Source organism: Oncorhynchus clarkii, chromosome 16 (genome assembly GCF_045791955.1).
Source record: "Oncorhynchus clarkii lewisi isolate Uvic-CL-2024 chromosome 16, UVic_Ocla_1.0, whole genome shotgun sequence".
Lineage (NCBI taxonomy): Eukaryota > Metazoa > Chordata > Actinopteri > Salmoniformes > Salmonidae > Oncorhynchus > Oncorhynchus clarkii.
In genome coordinates this window covers 71,715,224-71,736,683 of record NC_092162.1, presented here as the reverse complement: position 1 = coordinate 71,736,683, position 21,460 = coordinate 71,715,224, and the positions used below count along the sequence as shown (strand labels likewise).

The 21,460-nt window shown below is 44.2% G+C and overlaps 1 protein-coding gene across 1 annotated transcript in view; it reads left to right on the top strand.

The window, feature by feature from the left end:
• Positions 1-8,359, top strand: part of LOC139367792 (regulator of G-protein signaling 20-like) — a 112,339-nt gene extending 103,980 nt beyond the window's left edge. The window contains exon 6 of the mRNA XM_071106126.1: positions 8,097-8,359. Within this exon, the coding sequence (XP_070962227.1) occupies positions 8,097-8,285 (189 nt within the window). The 3' untranslated portion in view covers positions 8,286-8,359. The remainder of the gene's footprint in view (positions 1-8,096) is intronic.
• The last annotated feature ends 13,101 nt before the right edge of the window (positions 8,360-21,460 follow it).

Genomic DNA, 21,460 nt, shown 5'->3' with positions numbered 1-21,460 from the left:
ACCACTATGTCATCTCTCTCCTGTTCTATTAGATCCACCACTATGTCATCTCTCTCCTGTTCTATTAGATCCACCACTATGTCATCTCTCTCCTGTTCTATTGGATCCACCACTATGTCATCTCTCTCCTGTTCTATTAGATCCACCACTATGTCATCTCTCTCCTGTTCTATTAGATCCACCACTATGTCATCTCTCTCCTGTTCTATTGGATCCACCACTATGTCATCTCTCTCATGTTCTATTAGACCCACCACTATGTCATCTCTCTCCTGTTCTATTAGATCCACCACTATGTCATCTCTCTCCTGTTCTATTAGAACCACCACTATGTCATCTCTCTCCTGTTATATAGGACCCACCACTATGTCATCTCTCTCCTGTTCTATTGGACCCACCACTATGTCATCTCTCTCCTGTTCTATTGGATCCACCACTATGTCATCTCTCTCATGTTCTATTAGACCCACCACTATGTCATCTCTCTCCTGTTCTATTGGACCCACCACTATGTCATCTCTCTCCTGTTCTATTGGATCCACCACTATGTCATCTCTCTCCTGTTATATAGGACCCACCACTATGTCATCTCTCTCCTGTTCTATTGGACCCACCACTATGTCATCTCTCTCCTGTTCTATTGGATCCACCACTATGTCATCTCTCTCCTGTTATATAGGACCCACCACTATGTCATCTCTCTCCTGTTCTATAGGACCCACCACTATGTCATCTCTCTCCTGTTATATAGGACCCACCACTATGTCATCTCTCTCCTGTTATATAGGACCCCCCACTATGTCATCTCTCTCCTGTTCTATTGGACCCACCACTATGTCATCTCTCTCCTGTTCTATTGGACCCACCACTATGTCATCTCTCTCATGTTCTATTGGATCCACCACTATGTCATCTCTCTCCTGTTCTATTAGAACCACCACTATGTCATCTCTCTCCTGTTCTATTGGATCCACCACTATGTCATCTCTCACCTGTTCTATTAGATCCACCACTATGTCATCTCTCTCCTGTTCTATTAGACTCACCACTATGTCATCTCTCTCCTGTTCTATTGGACCCACCACTATGTCATATCTCTCCTGTTCTATTAGATCCACCACTATGTCATCTCTCTCCTGTTCTATTAGACTCACCACTATGTCATCTCTCTCCTGTTATATTGGACCCACCACTATGTATTTTCCCTCCTGTTCTATTGGTTTTCATTTCAACTTTCTTTCGTTGTCCAGAAGCCAAAGGCACAATCCTGGTCATATTAGCAAGCCATCATAGTTGTTGCATCTTTAGATTCCCCCTTTAAGTTTCTAACAGAGATTTTGATCACATATGGAACCGCCATCAGGTGTGCTGTTTAGAATGCTGTTTCCCCAGGTGTGCTGTTTAGAATGGTGTTTCCCCAGGTGTGTTTAGAATGGTGTTTCCCCAGGTGTGTTGTTTAGAATGGTGATTCCCCAGGTGTGTTGTTTAGAATGGTGTTTCCCCAGGTGTGTTGTTTAGAATGGTGTTTCCCCAGGTGTGCTGTTTAGAATGGTGTTTCCCCAGGTGTGTTGTTTAGAATGGTGTTTCCCCAGGTGTGCTGTTTAGAATGGTGTTTCCCCAGGTGTGCTGTTTAGAATGGTGTTTCCCCAGGTGTGTTGTTTAGAATGGTGTTTCCCCAGGTGTGCTGTTTAGAATGGTGTTTCCATAGGTGTGTTGTTTAGAATGGTGTTTCCCCAGGTGTGTTGTTTAGAATGGTGTTTCCCCAGGTGTGTTGTTTAGAATGGTGTTTCCCCAGGTGTGTTGTTTAGAATGGTATTGTCTCAGGTGTGTTGTTTAGAATGGTGTTGTCTCAGGTGTGCTGTTTAGAATGGTGTTGTCCCAGGTGTGTTGTTTAGAATGGTGTTTCCGCAGGTGTGCTGTTTTAGAATGGTGTTTCCCCAGGTGTGTTTAGAATGGTGTTTCCCCAGGTGTGTTGTTTAGAATGGGGTTTCCACAGGTGTGCTGTTTAGAATGGTGTTTCCCCAGGTGTGCTGTTTAGAATGGTGTTTCCCCAGGTGTGTTGTTTAGAATGGTGTTTCCCCAGGTGTGCTGTTTAGAATGGTGTTTCCCCAGGTGTGCTGTTTAGGATGGTGATGTCTCAGGTGTGCTGTTTAGAATGGTGTTTCCCCAGTTGATCTGTTTAGAATGGTGTTGTCTCTGGTGTGCTGTTTAGAATGGTGTTTCCCCAGGTGTGTTGTTTAGAATGGTGTTTCCCCAGGTGTGCTGTTTAGAATGGTGTTTCCCCAGGTGTGCTGTTTAGAATGGTGTTTCCGCAGGTGTGTTGTTTAGAATGGTGTTTCCCCAGGTGTGCTGTTTAGAATGGTGTTTCCCCAGGTGTGCTGTTTAGAATGGTGTTGTCTCAGGTGTGTTGTTTAGAATGGTGTTTCCGCAGGTGTGCTGTTTAGAATGGTGTTTCCCCAGGTGTGTTGTTTAGAATGGTGTTTCCCGAGGTGTGCTGTTTAGAATGGTGTTTCCCCAGGTGTGCTGTTTAGAATGGTGTTTCCCCAGGTGTGCTGTTTAGAATGGTGTTGTCTCAGGTGTGTTGTTTAGAATGGTGTTTCCGCAGGTGTGCTGTTTAGAATGGTGTTTCCCCAGGTGTGCTGTTTAGAATGGTGTTTCCCCAGGTGTGTTGTTTAGAATGGTGTTTCCCCAGGTGTGCTGTTTAGAATGGTGTTTCCCCAGGTGTGTTGTTTAGAATGGTGTTTCCCCAGGTGTGTTGTTTAGAATGGTGTTTCCCCAGGTGTGTTGTTTAGAATGGTGTTTCCCCAGGTGTGCTGTATAGAATGGTGTTTCCCCAGGTGTGTTGTTTAGAATGGTGTTTCCCCAGGTGTGTTGTTTAGAATGGTGTTTCCCCAGGTGTGTTGTTTAGAATGGTGTTTCCCCAGGTGTGTTGTTTAGAATGGTGTTTCCCCAGGTGTGTTGTTTAGAATGGTGTTTCCTTTTCTGTTAAGATACATCACTATAATGTTCTGTTAAGATACATCACTATAATGTTCTGTTAAGATACATCACTATGATGTTCTGTTAAGATACACCACTATAATGTTCTGTTAAGATACATCACTATAATGTTCTGTTAAGATACATCACCATAATGTTCTGTTAAGATACATCACTATAATGTTCTGTTAAGATACATCACCATAATGTTCTGTTAAGATACATCACTATAATGTTCTGTTAAGATACATCACTATAATGTTCTGTTAAGATACATCACTATAATGTTCTGTTAGATACATCACTATAATGCTCTGTTAAGATACATCACTATGATGTTCTGTTAAGATACATCACTATGATGTTCTGTTAAGATACACCACTATAATGTTCTGTTAAGATACATCACTATAATGTTCTGTTAAGATACATCACCATAATGTTCTGTTAAGATACATCACTATAATGTTCTGTTAAGATACATCACCATAATGTTCTGTTAAGATACATCACTATAATGTTCTGTTAAGATACATCACTATAATGTTCTGTTAGATACATCACTATAATGTTCTGTTAAGATACATCACTATAATGTTCTGTTAAGATACATCACTATAATGTTCTGTTAAGATACATCACTATAATGTTCTGTTAAGATACATCACCATAATGTTCTGTTAAGATACATCACTATAATGTTCTGTTAAGATACATCACTATAATGTTCTGTTAAGATACATCAGTATAATGTTCTGTTAAGATACATCACTATAATGTTCTGTTAAGATACATCACCATAATGTTCTGTTAAGATACATCACCATAATGTTCTGTTAAGATACATCACCATAATGTTCTGTTAAGATACATCACTATAATGTTCTGTTAAGATACATCACCATAATGTACATGTTCTGTTAAGATACATCACCATAATGTTCTGTTAAGATACATCACTATAATGTTCTGTTAAGATACATCACTATAATGTTCTGTTAAGATACATCACCATAATGTTCTGTTAAGATACATCACTATAATGTTCTGTTAAGATACATCACTATAATGTTCTGTTAAGATACATCACCATAATGTTCTGTTAAGATACATCACCATAATGTTCTGTTAAGATACATCACCATAATGTTCTGTTAAGATACATCACCATAATGTTCTGTTAAGATACATCACTATAATGTTCTGTTAAGATACATCACCATAATGTACATGTTCTGTTAAGATACATCACCATAATGTTCTGTTAAGATACATCACTATAATGTTCTGTTAAGATACATCACTATAATGTTCTGTTAAGATACATCACCATAATGTTCTGTTAAGATACATCACTATAATGTTCTGTTAAGATACATCACTATAATGTTCTGTTAAGATACATCACCATAATGTTCTGTTAAGATACATCACTATAATGTTCTGTTAAGATACATCACCATAATGTTCTGTTAAGATACATCACCATAATGTTCTGTTAAGATACATCACTATAATGTTCTGTTAAGATACATCACTATAATGTTCTGTTAAGATACATCACTATAATGTTCTGTTCTGTTAAGATACATCACTATAATGTTCTGTTAAGATACATCACTATAATGTTCTGTTAAGATACATCACTATAATGTTCTGTTCTGTTAAGATACATCACTATAATGTTCTGTTAAGATACATCACTATAATGTTCTGTTCTGTTAAGATACATCACTATAATGTTCTGTTAAGATACATCACTATAATGTTCTGTTAAGATACATCACTATAATGTTCTGTTAAGATACATCACTATAATGTTCTGTTCTGTTAAGATACATCACTATAATGTTCTGTTAAGATACATCACTATAATGTTCTGTTAAGATACATCACTATAATGTTCTGTTCTGTTAAGATACATCACTATAATGTTCTGTTAAGATACATCACTATAATGTTCTGTTCTGTTAAGATACATCACTATAATGTTCTGTTAAGATACATCACTATAATGTTCTGTTAAGATACATCACTATAATGTTCTGTTAAGATACATCACCATAATGTTCTGTTAAGATACATCACTATAATGTTCTGTTAAGATACATCACTATAATGTTCTGTTAAGATACATCACCATAATGTTCTGTTAAGATACATCACTATAATGTTCTGTTAAGATACATCACCATAATGTTCTGTTAAGATACATCACCATAATGTTCTGTTAAGATACATCACTATAATGTTCTGTTAAGATACATCACTATGATGTTCTGTTAAGATACATCACCATAATGTTCTGTTAAGATACATCACCATAATGTTCTGTTAAGATACATCACTATAATGTTCTGTTAAGATACATCACTATGATGTTCTGTTAAGATACATCACTATAATGTTCTGTTAAGATACATCACTATAATGTTCTGTTAAGATACATCACTATAATGTACATGTTCTGTTAAGATACATCACTATAATGTTCTGTTAAGATACATCACTATAATGTTCTGTTAAGATACATCACTATAATGTTCTGTTAAGATACATCACTATAATGTTCTGTTAAGATACATCACTATAATGTTCTGTTAAGATACATCACCATAATGTTCTGTTAAGATACATCACCATAATGTTCTGTTAAGATACATCACCATAATGTTCTGTTAGATACATCACTATAATGTTCTGTTAAGATACATCACTATAATGTTCTGTTAAGATACATCACAATAATGTTCTGTTAAGATACATCACTATGATGTTCTGTTAAGATACATCACTATAATGTTCTGTTAAGATACATCACCATAATGTACATGTTCTGTTAAGATACATCACTATGATGTTCTGTTAAGATACATCACCATAATGTACATGTTCTGTTAAGATACATCACTATGATGTTCTGTTAAGATACATCACTATAATGTTCTGTTAAGATACATCACCATAATGTACATGTTCTGTTAAGATACATCACTATAATGTTCTGTTAAGATACATCACCATAATGTTCTGTTAAGATACATCACCATAATGTTCTGTTAAGATACATCACTATAATGTTCTGTTAAGATACATCACAATAATGTTCTGTTAAGATACATCACCATAATGTTCTGTTAAGATACATCACTATAATGTTCTGTTAAGATACATCACTATAATGTTCTGTTAAGATACATCACTATAATGTTCTGTTAAGATACATCACCATAATGTTCTGTTAAGATACATCACTATAATGTTCTGTTAAGATACATCACCATAATGTTCTGTTAAGATACATCACCATAATGTTCTGTTAAGATACATCACTATAATGTTCTGTTAAGATACATCACTATAATCTTCATGTTCTGTTAAGATACATCACTATAATCTTCTGTTAAGATACATCACTATAATCTTCTGTTAAGATACATCACTATAATGTTCTGTTCTGTTAAGATACATCACTATAATGTTCTGTTAGATACATCACCATAATGTTCTGTTAAGATACATCACTATAATGTTCTGTTAAGATACATCACCATAATGTTCTGTTAAGATACATCACTATAATGTTCTGTTAAGATACATCACCATAATGTTCTGTTAAGATACATCACTATAATGTTCTGTTAAGATACATCACTATAATGTTCTGTTAAGATACATCACTATAATCTTCATGTTCTGTTAAGATACATCACTATAATGTTCTGTTAAGATACATCACTATAATGTTCTGTTAAGATACATCACTATAATGTTCTGTTCTGTTAAGATACATCACTATAATGTTCTGTTAAGATACATCACTATAATGTTCTGTTAAGATACATCACTATAATGTTCTGTTAGATACATCACCATAATGTTCTGTTAAGATACATCACTATAATGTTCTGTTAAGATACATCACCATAATGTTCTGTTAGATACATCACCATAATGTTCTGTTAAGATACATCACCATAATGTTCATGTGATTTCGGTCTTTCTTCCCGTTCATGTTGTCGAGTGCCTCACACACTAAGCATCTCTGTTGACCCACTGACAGCAGAGTTAAGACCTTCTCGCTGGTCGTATTTGTCATTTATGTCTGTGGTGGAATGAATGCCTGGACTGTCGTGTGTCCAGTGTGTTTTGAGGTTTTCTTTTCATAGTTTTTGTGTATGTGCGAGTGAACCTGTGTGTTTTTATCAAAGTGAGAGACCACTCACCTAGTCTGTCTGCCTCCTCAGTGAGAGACCACTCATCTAGTCTGTCTGCCTCCCCAGTGAGAGACCACTCATCTAGTCTGTCTGCCTCCCCGGTGAGAGACCACTCATCTAGTCTGTCTGCCTCCTCAGTGAGAGACCACTCATCTAGTCTGTCTGCCTCCTCAGTGAGAGACCACTCATCTAGTCTGTCTGCCTCCTCAGTGAGAGACCACTCATCTAGTCTGTCTTCCTCCTCAGTGAGAGACCACTCATCTAGTCTGTCTGCCTCCTCAGTGAGAGACCACTCATCTAGTCTGTCTGCCTCCTCAGTGAGAGACCACTCATCTAGTCTGTCTGCCTCCTCAGTGAGAGACCACTCATCTAGTCTGTCTGCCTCCTCAGTGAGAGACCACTCATCTAGTCTGTCTGCCTCCCCAGTGAGAGACCACTCATCTAGTCTGTCTGCCTCCCCAGTGAGAGACCACTCATCTAGTCTGTCTGTCTCGTCCTGGGGAAGGTACTATTGTATTGGTTAGGCCCCTTCCCACCAGCAGCCCCTCTAGTCCCTTTGTCTGTCTGTCTCGTCCTGGGGAAGGTACTATTGTATTGCTTATAGACGCTATGCTCCCTTTATCCCTCTAATATCTATTTACTGTACAACTATAGAAACTCACTGGGTTGGAAAACCATTACAAATTCACTGTGATGTGGTGATGCTCTTTCCTTTCTTCTCTGGTATTTAGAGTGTTTTTTGACATTTTGTTTATTGAGAGTCAATGGCTAATCTCTGTCCTTCATCCTCTCTGTCCTTCATCCTCTCTGTCTGTCTGTCTGTCTGTCTGTCTGTCTGTCTGTCTGTCTGTCTGTCTGTCTGTCTGTCTGTCTGTCTGTGTCTCTCTCTCTCTCTCTCAGGTGAGTCTGGACTCCCGGGTGAGAGAGGTGATTAACAGGAAGATACAGGAGCCTACGCCCTACACCTTTGAGGACGCCCAGCTTCAGATCTATACCTTAATGCACAGAGACTCCTATCCTCGTTTCCTCAACTCGTCTCTCTACAGATCACTGGTTCACCCAGGCTCCCGCACCTCCTCAGAGTCCTAGCTTCACCCTGGCTCCCGCACCTCCTCAGAGTCCTAGCGTCACCCAGGCTCCTGCACCCCCTCAGAGTCCTAGGTTCACCCAGGCTCCTGCACCTCTTCAGAGTCCTAGGTTCACCCAGGCTCCTGCACCTCCTCAGAGTCCTAGCTTCACCCAGGCTCCCACACCTCCTTAGAGTCCTAGGTTCACCCAGGCTCCCACACCTCCTCAGAGTCCTAGCTTCACCCAGGCTCCCACACCTCCTCAGAGTCCTAGGTTCACCCAGGCTCCCACACCTCCTCAGAGTCCTAGGTTCACCCAGGCTCCCACACCTCCTCAGAGTCCTAGGTTCACCCAGGCTCCCACACCTCCTCAGAGTCCTAGGTTCACCCAGGCTCCCACACCTCCTCAGAGTCCTAGGTTCACCCAGGCTCCCACACCTCCTCAGAGTCCTAGGTTCACCCAGGCTCCCACACCTCCTCAGAGTCCTAGCTTCACCCAGGCTCCCACACCTCCTCAGAGTCCTAGGTTCACCCAGGCTCCCACACCTCCTCAGAGTCCTAGGTTCACCCAGGCTCCCACACCTCCTCAGAGTCCTAGGTTCACCCAGGCTCCCACACCTCCTCAGAGTCCTAGCTTCACCCAGGCTCCCACACCTCCTCAGAGTCCTAGGTTCACCCAGGCTCCCACACCTCCTCAGAGTCCTAGGTTCACCCAGGCTCCCACACCTCCTCAGAGTCCTAGGTTCACCCAGGCTCCCACACCTCCTCAGAGTCCTAGGTTCACCCAGGCTCCCACACCTCCTCAGAGTCCTAGGTTCACCCAGGCTCCCACACCTCCTCAGAGTCCTAGGTTCACCCAGGCTCCCACACCTCCTCAGAGTCCTAGCTTCACCCAGGCTCCCACACCTCCTCAGAGTCCTAGGTTCACCCAGGCTCCCACACCTCCTCAGAGTCCTAGGTTCACCCAGGCTCCCACACCTCCTCAGAGTCCTAGGTTCACCCAGGCTCCCACACCTCCTCAGTCATAGGTTCACAACATTTCACTCACTCACTCACACTCCTTTCTCTCTCCCTGTCACATTCTTGATCTCTCTCTCTCTCTCTACTCTCTCCCTCTGCTCTTCCTCGCTGTCTCTTTCACTCCTCTCTCTCTGCCTCACTCCATCTCTACCCCTGGTCTCTGTCTCTCTCCATCCACTCCCCCTCTGTCTCTTTCCATCCACTCCCCCTTTGTCTCTCTCCATCCACTCCCCCTCTGTCTCTCTCCATCCACTCCCCCTCTGTCTCTCTCCATCCACTCCCCCTCTGTCTCTCTCCATCCACTCCCCCTCTGTCTCTCTCTCCATCCACTCCCCCTCTGTCTCTCTCTCCATCCACTCCCCCTCTGTCTCTCTCACTCCACTCCCCCTCTGTCTCTCTCCATCCACTCCCCCTCTGTCTCTCTCCATCCACTCCCCCTCTGTCTCTCTCTCCATCCACTCCCCCTCTGTCTCTCTCACTCCACTCCCCCTCTGTCTCTCTCACTCCACTCCCCCTCTGTCTCTCTCCATCCACTCCTCCTCTGTCTCTCTCCATCCACTCCCCCTCTGTCTCTCTCCATCCACTCCCCCTCTGTCTCTCTCCATCCACTCCCCCTCTGTCTCTCTCCATTGCACAACCACTAAAGGATAAAATATTTATCCTTTTGTGGATTTTTCTAATGATTGTTGTAGGAATTTTCTGTGGGATTTTTTTGGTTGCCAATTCCTTTCACAGTTGTTTTTTTATTTATTTTTTACGATGAACTCACTTCGTCATGCCATATATGGATTTCCTGACTGCACAGACACCCACAAATGCTTCCCTATTCCCTGTATAGTACACTACCCACATAGGGCTCTGGTCAAAAGTAGTGCACTATACAGGGAAAAGGGTTCCATTTGACAAGCCAAGTTAACTGGAAGACACAGGGTTTTTTCACAGGAGGAGACAGACACATTATTTCTGTTGTATTTAACTGCTTGTGGTGACAGCTGCTTCAGCATCAACTACTGATTATTTGGATTTACATACAACAAATCTGCTTTTTTTTTGTTTTATATAAACTGTATTTGTATATATTGTACTTTCTCCTGACAAATGTCCTAATTTTGGAAGAGCGCTCAGATAAGAGAAACTCGGCAATAAGACACTGGAGTGAGTCAGACTACTTTCCAACGTTCACACAACGTTAAAGACAACGTTCCCAATCCTGACCCCCCCACCCCCCCCCCCTTTTTGCCAGACTGCCTGGACACTGCTGCTCTAATCCGATTCTGACTATTGAACTTTCACCTTTGACCTGGCCACTGTCTCCCTCACCTCACTGCTATGATTAACATTGGGTTGAGCTGTGGTTAGTTGATCAATCAGGGAGGAGAGGGGCTTAGAGACTTTCCTTTCCCAGGTGGGGGGGGGTGGGGGGGTAAGGACAAGAAAAATATGTTTAAAAAAAAGACAAATAAAAATGCTATTGAATTGTTAGCTGCTTAATGGGAAATGGGAGTTTGAGGACAACAGATGTATGTAGTTAGACAGAAGATGATGCCTAGGTCTTAACTTGACTTATTGTCAGTCAAAATGCTTTAAAGTTAGGATTATTAATGTTATTTATTTAAACATTTTTTGTTAAACTGTGATAATGATTTTACTGTACCTATATAAACAAAAACCCAGAGACCATCAACACAAACCATCAGAAAAATGCTTTATGTGACTCGCTATTCCATAAAGATGGGAGTCGTTTGAGTTTGGGTGTTTCCAGTTTGAAAGGCCTTACCATTCTGGAACCACCTGTAGGTGGTATATGGTACTCTCTCACATACTCTCATTTTATTTAACTAGGCAAGTCAATTAAGAACAAATTCTTATTTACAATGACAGCGGAACAGTGGGTTAACTGCCTTGTTCAAGGGGCAGAACTACAGATTTTTTACCTTGTCAGCTACAGAATTCGATCCAGCAACCTTTCGGTTACTAGTCCAACACTCTAACCACTAGGCTACCTAGAATGGAAACTCCTGCCATCACTGGTGGGAAGGACTAGAGGGGCTGCAGGTGGGCAGGACTAGAGGGGCTGCAGGTGGGAAGGACTAGAGGGGCTGCAGGTGGGCAGGACTAGAGGGGCTACTGGTGGGAAGGGGCCTAACCAAGGACTAGAGGGGCTGCTGGTGGGAAGGACTAGAGGGGCTACTGGTGGGAAGGACTAGATGGGCTGCTGGTGGGAAGCACTAGATGGGCTGCTGGTGGGAAGGGGCCTAACCAAGGACTAGATGGGATACTGGTGGGAAGGACTAGAGGGGCTGCTGGTGGGAAGGGGCCTAACCAAGGACGAGATGGGGCTGCTGGTGGGAAGGACTAGAGGGCTGCTGGTGGGAAGGACTAGATGGGCTACTGGTGGGAAGGACTAGATGGGCTGCTGGTGGGAAGGACTAGATGGGCTGCTGGTGGGAAGGACTAGATGGGCTGCTGGTGGGAAGGACTAGAGGCGCTGCTGGTGGGAACGGGCCTAACCAAGGACTAGATGGGCTGCTGGTAGGCAGGACTAGAGGGGCTGTTGGTGGGAAGGACTAGATGGGCTGCTGGTGGGAAGGGGCCTAACCAAGGACTAGATGGGCTGTTGGTGGGCAGGACTAGAGGGGCTGCTGGTGGGAATTACTAGATGGGCTGCTGGTGGGAAGGGGCCTAACCAATGACTAGATGGGCTGCTGGTGGGAAGGACTAGATGGGGCTGCTGGTGGGAAGGGGCCTAACCAAGGACTAGATGGGCTGCTGGTGGGAATGACTAGAGGGGATGCTGGTGGGAAGGACTAGATGGGCTGCTGGTGGGAAGGACTAGAGGGGCAGCTGGTGGGAAGGACTAGAGGGGCTGCTGGTGGGAAGGACTAGAGGGGCTGCTGGTGGGAAGGACTAGAGGGGCTGCAGGTGGGAAGGACTAGTGGGGCTTCAGGTGGGAAGGACTAGATGGGCTGCTGGTGGGAAGGACTAGATGGGCTGCTGGTCGGAAGGACTAGATGGGCTACTGGTGGGAAGGACTAGATGGGCTGCTGGTAGGAAGGACTAGATGGGGCTGCTGGTGGGAAAGACTAGAGGGGCTGCTTGTGGGAAGGACTAGAGGGGCTGCTGGTGGGAAGGACTAGATGGGCTGCTGGTAGGAAGGACCAGAGGGGCTGCTGGTGGGAAGGACTAGAGGGGCTGCTGGTGGGAAGGACTAGAGGGGATGCTGGTGGGAAGGACTAGATGGGCTGCTGGAGGGAAGGACTAGATGGGCTGCTGGTGGGAAGGACTAGAGGGGCTGCTGGTAGGAAGGACTAGATGGGCTGCTGGTGGGAAGGACTAGATGGGCTGCTGGTGGGAAGGACTAGATGGGCTGCTGGTGGGAAGGACTAGAGGGGCTGCTGGTGGGAAGGACTAGAGGGGCTACTGGTGGGAAGGGGCCTAACCAAGGACTAGATGGGCTGCTGGTGGGAAGGACTAGAGTGGCTGCTGGTGGGAAGGACTAGAAGGGCTGCTGGTGGGAAGGACTATATTGGGCTGCTGGTGGGAAGGACTAGAAGGGCTGCTGGTGGGAATGACTAGATGGGCTACTGGTGGGAAGGACTACTGGTGGGAAGGGGCTAGATGGGCTGCTGGTGGGAAGGACTGGGAAGAGGGGCTGCTGGTGGGAAGGACTAGATGGGAATGACTAGATGGGCTACTGGTGGGAAGGACTAGAGGGGCTACTGGTGGGAAGGACTAGAGGGGCTGCTGGTGGGAAGGACTAGATGGGCTACTGGTGGGAAGGACTAGATGGGCTGCTGGTGGGAAGGACTAGATGGGCTGCTGGTGGGAAGGACTAGATGGGCTGCTGGTGGGAAGGACTAGAGGGGCTGCTGGTGGGAACGGGCCTAACCAAGGACTAGATGGGCTGCTGGTAGGCAGGACTAGAGGGGTTGCTGGTGGGAAGGACTAGATGGGCTGCTGGTGGGAAGGGGCCTGACCAAGGACTAGATGGGCTGCTGGTGGGAAGGACTAGAGGGGCTACTGGTGGGAAGGGGCCTAACCAAGGACTAGATGGGCTGCTGGTGGGAAGGACTAGAGTGGCTGCTGGTGGGAAGGAATAGAAGGGCTGCTGGTGGGAAGGACTATATTGGGCTGCTGGTGGGAAGGACTAGAAGGGCTGCTGGTGGGAATGACTAGATGGGCTGCTGGTGGGAAGGACTAGAGGGGCTACTGGTGGGAAGGACTAGTTGGGCTGCTGGTGGGAAGGACTAGAGGGGCTACTGGTGGGAAGGACTAGAGGGGCTACTGGTGGGAAGCACTAGATGGGCTGCTGGTGGAAAGGACTAGATGGGGCTGCTGGTGGGAAGGACTAGAGGCGCTGCTGGTGGGAAGGACTAGAGGGGCTGCTGGTGGGAAGGGGCCTAACCAAGGACTAGATGGGCTACTGGTGGGAAGGACTAGAGGGGCTGCTGGTGGGAAGGACTAGAGGGGCTGCTGGTGGGAAGGACTAGAGGGGATGCTGGTGGGAAGGACTAGATGGGGCTGCTGGTGGGAAGGGGCCTAACCAAGGACTAGATGGGATACTGGTGGGAAGGACTAGAGGGGCTGCTGGTGGGAAGGGGCCTAACCAAGGACGAGATGGGGCTGCTGGTGGGAAGGACTAGAGGGCTGCTGGTGGGAAGGACTAGATGGGCTGCTGGTGGGAAGGACTAGATGGGCTGCTGGTGGGAAGGACTAGATGGGCTGCTGGTGGGAAGGACTAGATGGGCTGCTGGTGGGAAGGACTAGAGGCGCTGCTGGTGGGAACGGGCCTAACCAAGGACTAGATGGGCTGCTGGTAGGCAGGACTAGAGGGGCTGTTTGTGGGAAGGACTAGATGGGCTGCTGGTGGGAAGGGGCCTAACCAATGACTAGATGGGCTGCTGGTGGGAAGGACTAGATGGGGCTGCTGGTGGGAAGGGGCCTAACCAAGGACTAGATGGGCTGCTGGTGGGAATGACTAGAGGGGATGCTGGTGGGAAGGACTAGAGGGGCTGCTGGTGGGAAGGACTAGAGGGGCTGCTGGTGGAAAGGACTAGATGTGCTGCTGGTGGGAAGGACTAGAGGGGATGCTGGTGGGAAGGGGCCTAACCAAGGACTAGAGGGGCTGCTGGTGGGAAGGACTATATGGGGCTGCTGGTGGGAAGGACTAGAGGGGCTGCTGGTGGGAAGGACTAGAGGGGCAGCTGGTGGGAAGGACTAGAGGGGCTGCTGGTGGGAAGGACTAGAGGGGCTGCTGGTGGGAAGGACTAGAGGGGCTGCAGGTGGGAAGGACTAGTGGGGCTGCAGGTGGGAAGGACTAGATGGGCTGCTGGTCGGAAGGACTAGATGGGCTGCTGGTGGGAAGGACTAGATGGGCTGCTGGTGGGAAGGACTAGAGGGGATGCTGGTGGGAAGGACTAGATGGGATGCTGTATTACAGCTGCCTCATGAATGATATTATATAGTAACTAGTAGTGACAATCTACGTATTCACATTTTGCTGCTTTAATATTTAAATCTATGTGATTAAATTAGACGTTTTTCTCAAAACGTTTCTACAACCTAGTCCACATTTTGAAAATGAAATTATTATTACTGTCCCGTCACACTGTCTGGTCCCCTTCCTGTCCCAAGCCAAGTCCCTTCACACTGTCTGGTCCCCTTCCTGTCCCAATCCAAGTCCCTTCACACTGTCTGGTCCCCTTCCTGTCCCAATCCAAGACCCTTCACACTGTCTGGTCCCCTTCCTGTCCCTTCACACTGTCTGATCCCCTTCCTGTCCCTTCACACTGTCTGATCCCCTTCCTGTTCCAAGCCAAGTCCCTTTACACTGTCTGGTCCCCTTCCTGTCCCAAGCCAAGTCCCCTTCACACTGTCTGGTCCCCTTCCTGTCCCGTCACACTGTCTGGTCCCCTTCCTGTCCCAAGCCAAGTCCCCTTCACACTGTCTGGTCCCCTTCCTGTTCCAAGCCAAGTCCCCTTCACACTGTCTGGTCCCCTTCCTGTCCCAAGCCAAGTCCACTTCACACTGTCTGGTCCCCTTCCTGTCCCAAGCCAAGTCCCCTTCACACTGTCTGGTCCCCTTCCTGTCCCAAGCCAAGTCCCCTTCACACTGTCTGGTCCCCTTCCTGTCCCAAGCCAAGTCCCCTTCACACTGTCTGGTCCCCTTCCTGTCCCAAGCCAAGTCCACTTCACACTGTCTGGTCCCCTTCCTGTCCCAAGCCAAGTCCACTTCACACTGGCTGGTCCCCTTCCTGTCCCAAGCCAAGTCCCCTTCACACTGTCTGGTCCCTTTACTATCTCAGCCACTCTTAATGTAGTCAATACTGTAGAGTGTCCAACACACAGATTTAGCCTTGTCCTGGACTAAAACGAATGCTGAATATAAACTCTCTATCAAAATGTACATTTTAGTCAAGGACTAGACTTGTTCCGTGTCCGGGAAACCAACCGTAGAGGTTTATTCATAATGACCTTTTATTTTTCAGACAGGGTGTCCGTCAGGCCACAAATTGCATTGTTCCTTAAAAAACTACAAAATGTTTGTAAGTACAAATGGAACAGTACATATTTATACATAATACGTACCGTTTTCAGACCTCGTCCCCCTTTTTTCCACATTTTGTTACGTTACAGCCTTATGCTAAAATGGATTACATTCATTTATCCCTCATACATTTACACACAACACCCCACAATGACTAAGCTAACATAGGTTTTTTTAGAAATGTTTGCAAATGTATGTAAACATTTATTTAAAAAAATAAAAAATACAGAAATACCTTATTTACATAAGTCTTCAGACACTTTGCTATGAGACTCGATATTGAGCTCAGGTGCATCCTGTTTCCATTGATCATCCTTGAGATGTTTCTACAACTTGATTGGAGTCCAACCTGTGGTAAATTCAATTGATTGGACATGATTTGGAAAGGCACACACCTGTCTATATGAAGGCCCCACAGTTGACAGTGCATGTCAGAGCAAAAACCAAGACATGAGGTCGAAGGACTTGTCCGTAGAGCTCCGAGACAAGATTGTGTCGAGGCACATACCTGGGGAAGGGTACCAAAACATTTCTGCAGCATTGAAGTTTCCCAAGAACACAGTGGCCTCAATCATTCTTAAATCAAAGAAGTTTGGAACCACCAAGACTCTTCCTAGTGTTGTGGTTAAACTCAAATATACTAATTGATAATTTTTTTACATAAAATAATCAAATAAAAAGTATAATGTTTGTAAATTACATCATAAATAGGACTTGTGAAGTTATGTCACACATCCAGATAACAAAAACTACAACCAACTAATTGCAGGAGTACTGCAAAAATGGAAGAGGCAAGTGGAAGGGGGGTGTTTATATATATATGGGGGATACAACCTTACCAGCTTTGCAGATTTTCCTGCAAAGAGAATCATTAGATCATATGTTTTGGTACTGTCCATATGTAGCTTGTTTTTGGTCACCGGTCCAGGAATGGCTGAGGAATTGCAACATGTACCTGGAGCTAACTCGGCATATAACAATAGTGGGTGATTTGAAAAGTGATAGTCAATCTATCAATAATATAATAGTAATTTTAGCAAAACATTTCATCTTTAATTTACAATCTGTAGAAACTGTGAGAATAGAAAGGTTCAGTACTTCTTGTGAAACATCACAGCACAGTTAAAACATATGTCAAATAGAAATGGATGGTGTTGAGATACAGCGAGGGGGGAAAAGTATTTGATCCCCTGCTGATTTTGTACGTTTTCCCACTGACAAAGAAATGATCCGTCTATAATTTTAATGGTAGGTTTATTTGAACAGTGAGAGACAGAATAACAACAAAAAAATCCAGAAAAAAAACATGTCAAAAATGATATAAATTGATTTGCATTTTAATGAGGGAAATAAGTATTTGACCCCTTAGATTCTGTGAGGAGCTGTTGGGCTTAACACATCCAGAAACACACACACACAGGGGACAGGATATCAATGAGGACATCAAAGGTGCTGACAAAAAGGGGGAGAGATCTGAAGTCAGTGTTCTCCATCACCACAGATGGAAGTCCAGACATGACAGGAAGAGGGCTGGCTGCACGTTTGAAAGAGGACCACCCTGACTTGACATCAATCTGTCCTGTGTGTCGGTCTGGGGAAAAGAGTATTCTGAGGTCATGACAACGATGATGAAACTGATCAACTTTTTTTGAGGGCATCATCATCCCTACAACACCGCCTGCTACGAGGCTTTCTGACCGAGGCCAATGCTAGTTTTGACATCTGACATTGTCGTACAGTAGTAGTCATTTAATGGCTCAGCAAAGGTTTTGGAATGCTTCTGGGACATTCAGGACAAAAGAGTCACAAGGTAACTCCAGTCTTCTGAGTTTTTGGAAGATGAGGAGAAGATGGAAACAGTTGGATTTTTTGACAGACATTACATCACATCTTAAATCAACTGAACGTTGAGCTGCAGGGACGGGACAACAGTGATACGATAACAGCAGTCTGGGCTTTCCAGAAGAAATAGGGAGCTTTTCAAGAATAATCTCTAGAGAGAACTTGCCCACTTCCCATATCTTCTGGTGCAAAGCAGGGAGACAAAGATGTTCATTACATCCAGAAGCTGATGAACGTCAAGGCTCGCTTTGATGACATCACGGTTGGAAGAGAACTGCTGCTGCTCAGAAACCCCCAAATAAGGAGAAGAAGACACAAAACGGATCTTCAGATGGGTAGATGTTGCATCACTGCAGATGGACTTGATTGGAGCCGCAAGAAAATGTGGCTTTGAAGGAGCAGGTTGGTGAAAGATGATGCCTGCAGCTGATGTCCCTGTTCTCAAGACACTGGGCACTACGCAGTACCAGTCCAAAGTTTGGACACGCCTACTCATTCAAGGTTTTTTCTTTATTTATTTTTTACTATTTTCTACATTGTAGAATAATAGTGAAGACATCAAAACTATGAAATAACATGGAATCATGTAGTAACCAACAAAGTGTTAAACAAATCAAAATATATTTTATATTTGCATTGATGACTGCGTTGCACACTCTTGGCATTCTCTCAACCAGCTGCATGAGGTAGTCACCTGGAATGCATTTCAATTAACAGGTGTGCCTTGTTAAAAGATCATTTGTGGAATTTCTTTCCTTCTTAATGCGTTTGAGCCAATCAGTTGTGTTGTGACAAGGTAGGGGTGGTAAACAGAAGACGGCCCTATTTGGTAAAAGACCAAGTTCATGTTATGGCAAGAACAGCTCAAATAAGCAAAGAGAAATGACAGTCCATCATTACTTTAACACATGAAGGTCAGTCAATCCATAAAATGTCAAGAACTTTGAAAGTTTCTTCAAGCGCGGTCGCAAAAACCATCAAGCGCTATGATGAAACTGGCTCTCATGAGGAACGCCACAGGAAAGGAAGACCCAGAGTTACCTCTGCTGCAGAAGATAAGTTTAAGAAGATAAATCTAATTGCACCTTAGATTAGACCTTAGACAAATACATTCTTCACAGAGTTCAAGTAAAATACACATCTCAACATCAACTGTTCAAATCAACAATTATTGGTCACATGTTTAGCAGATGTTATTGCAGGTGTAGCGAAATGCTTGTGCTTCTCGCTCCAACAGTGCAGTAATATCTAACAATTTCACAACATATACCCAACACACAAATCTAAGTAAAGGAATTAGGAATATATAATATATGGACGAGCAATGTCAGAGCAGCATAGACTAAGATACAGTAGATAATACAGTATGAGATGAGAAATGCAAGATATGTAAACATTATTAAAGTGACTAGTGACTATTTATTAAAGTGGCCAGTGATTTCAAGTCTGTATGTAGGCAGCCGCCTCTCTGTGTTAGTGACGGCTGTTTACGGTCTGATGGCCTTGAAGCTGTTTTTCAGTCTCTCGGTTCCAGCTCTGATGCACCTGTACTGACCTCGCCATCTGGATGGTAGCGGGGTGAACAGGCAGTGGCCCGGGTGGTTGTTGTCCTTGATGATCTTTTTGGCCTTCCTGTGACATCCAGTGGTGTAGGTGTCCTGGAGGGCAGGTAGTTTGCTCCTGGTGATTTAGTCTGATGAGTCCAAATTTGAGATTTTTGGTTCCAACCGCCAAGTCTTTGTGAGATGTAGAGTAGGTGAACGGATGATCTCCGCATGTGTGGTTCCCACCGTGAAGCATGGAGGAGGTGTTTTTTTTATTTTAATTTTACCTTTATTTAACCAGGCAAGTCAGTTAAGAACAAATTCTTATTTTCAATGACGGCCTAGGAACAGTGGGTTAACTGCCTGTTCAGGGGCAGAACGACAGATTTATACCTTGTCAGCTCGGGGGTTTGAACTTGCAACCTTCCGGTTCCTAGTCCAACTCTCTAACCACTAGGCTACCCTGCCGGGTGCTTTGCTGGGGACACTGTCAGTGATTTATTTAGAATTGAAGGCATGGATTCCAAAGCATTCTGCAGCGATACACCATCCCATCTGGTTTGCGCTTAGTGGGACTATCATTTGTTTATTAACAGGACAATGACCCAACACACCTCCAGGCTGAGTGATGGAGTGCTGCATCAAATGACCTGGCCTCCACAATCACCTGACCTCAACCCAATTGAGATGAGTGAAGTAAAAGCAGCCAACAAGTGCTCAGCATATGTGGGAACTCCTTCAAGACTGTTGGAAAATAATTCCTCATGAAGCTGGTTGAGAGAATGTCAAGTGTCACTCCCTGACCTGTTTCACCTGTCTTTGTGCTTGTCTCCACCCCCCTCCAGGTGTCACCCATCTTCCCCTTTACAGTAATCTATAGCATGGGCCTCATTCAACAGTGACCTCATCATACAATAACCTATAGCATGGGCCTCATTCAATAGTGACCTCAACATACAGTAATCTATAGCATGGGCCTCATTCAATAGTGACCTCAACATACAGTAACCTATAGCATGGGCCTCATACAATAGTGACCTCAACATACAGTAACCTATAGCATGGGCCTCATACAATAGTGACCTCAACATACAGTAACCTATAGCATGGACCTCATACAATAGTGACCTCAACATACAGTAATCTATAGCATGGGCCTCATTCAATAGTGACCTCATCATACAGTAACCTATAGCATGGACCTCACATTCAGTAGTGATCTCAACAGATAGAGGTTGCCTGTCACAAGAGAGAGGGGGAGAGGGGCTGTGGGAGAGCGAGATGGAGAGAGAATCGATCAAAAAGCTATTAGGCAACATCAAATTCAATCCCTTTTAGACAACTTCCTGGACAAAACGTTCCACTGTAATAGTGAAGGTGTAAACTTGGCAGTAGAAAACCTGAACAGTATATTTGACCTCTCAGCTTCCCTATCAAATCTAAACAGTATATTTGACCTCTCAGCTTCCCTATCTAATCTAAACAGTATATTTGACCTCTCAGCTTCCCTATCAAATCTAAACACTTCAAGCAGACAATCTAAGAAAATTAACAACAATGACAAATGGTTTGATGAAGAATGCAAAACATAAAAACCTAAGAAAGAAATTGAGAAACCTGTCTAACCAAAAACGTAGAGACCCAGAAAACCTGAGTCTACGCCTTCACTATGGTGAATCACTAAAACAATACAGAAATACACTACGGAAAAAGAAGGAACAGCATGTCAGAAATCAGCTCAATGTAATTGAAGAATCCATAGACTCTAACCACTTCTGGGAAAATTGGAAAACACTAAACAAACAACAACACGAAGAATTATCTATCCAAAATGGAGATGTATGGATAACCCACTTCTCAAATCTTTTTGGCTCTATAACAAAGAATAAAGAGCAAAAACATATACATGATCAAATACAAATGTTAGAATCAACTATTAAAGACGACCAGAACCCACATTACCTACATTGTAATTGAAGAATCCATAGAATATAACCACTTCTGGAAAAATGTTAAAACTCTAAACAAACAACACAAAGAATTATCTACTCAAAACGATATGTATGGATAAATCACTTTTTGGCCCTAAACAAAGAAACGGCAAAAACATGTAAGCTCAGCAAAATAATAAACATACCTTTTTCAGGACCCTGTCTTTCAAAGATAATTCGTAAAAATCCAAATAACTTCACAGATCTTCATTGTAAAGGGTTTGAACACTGTTTTCCAATGCTTGTTCAATGAA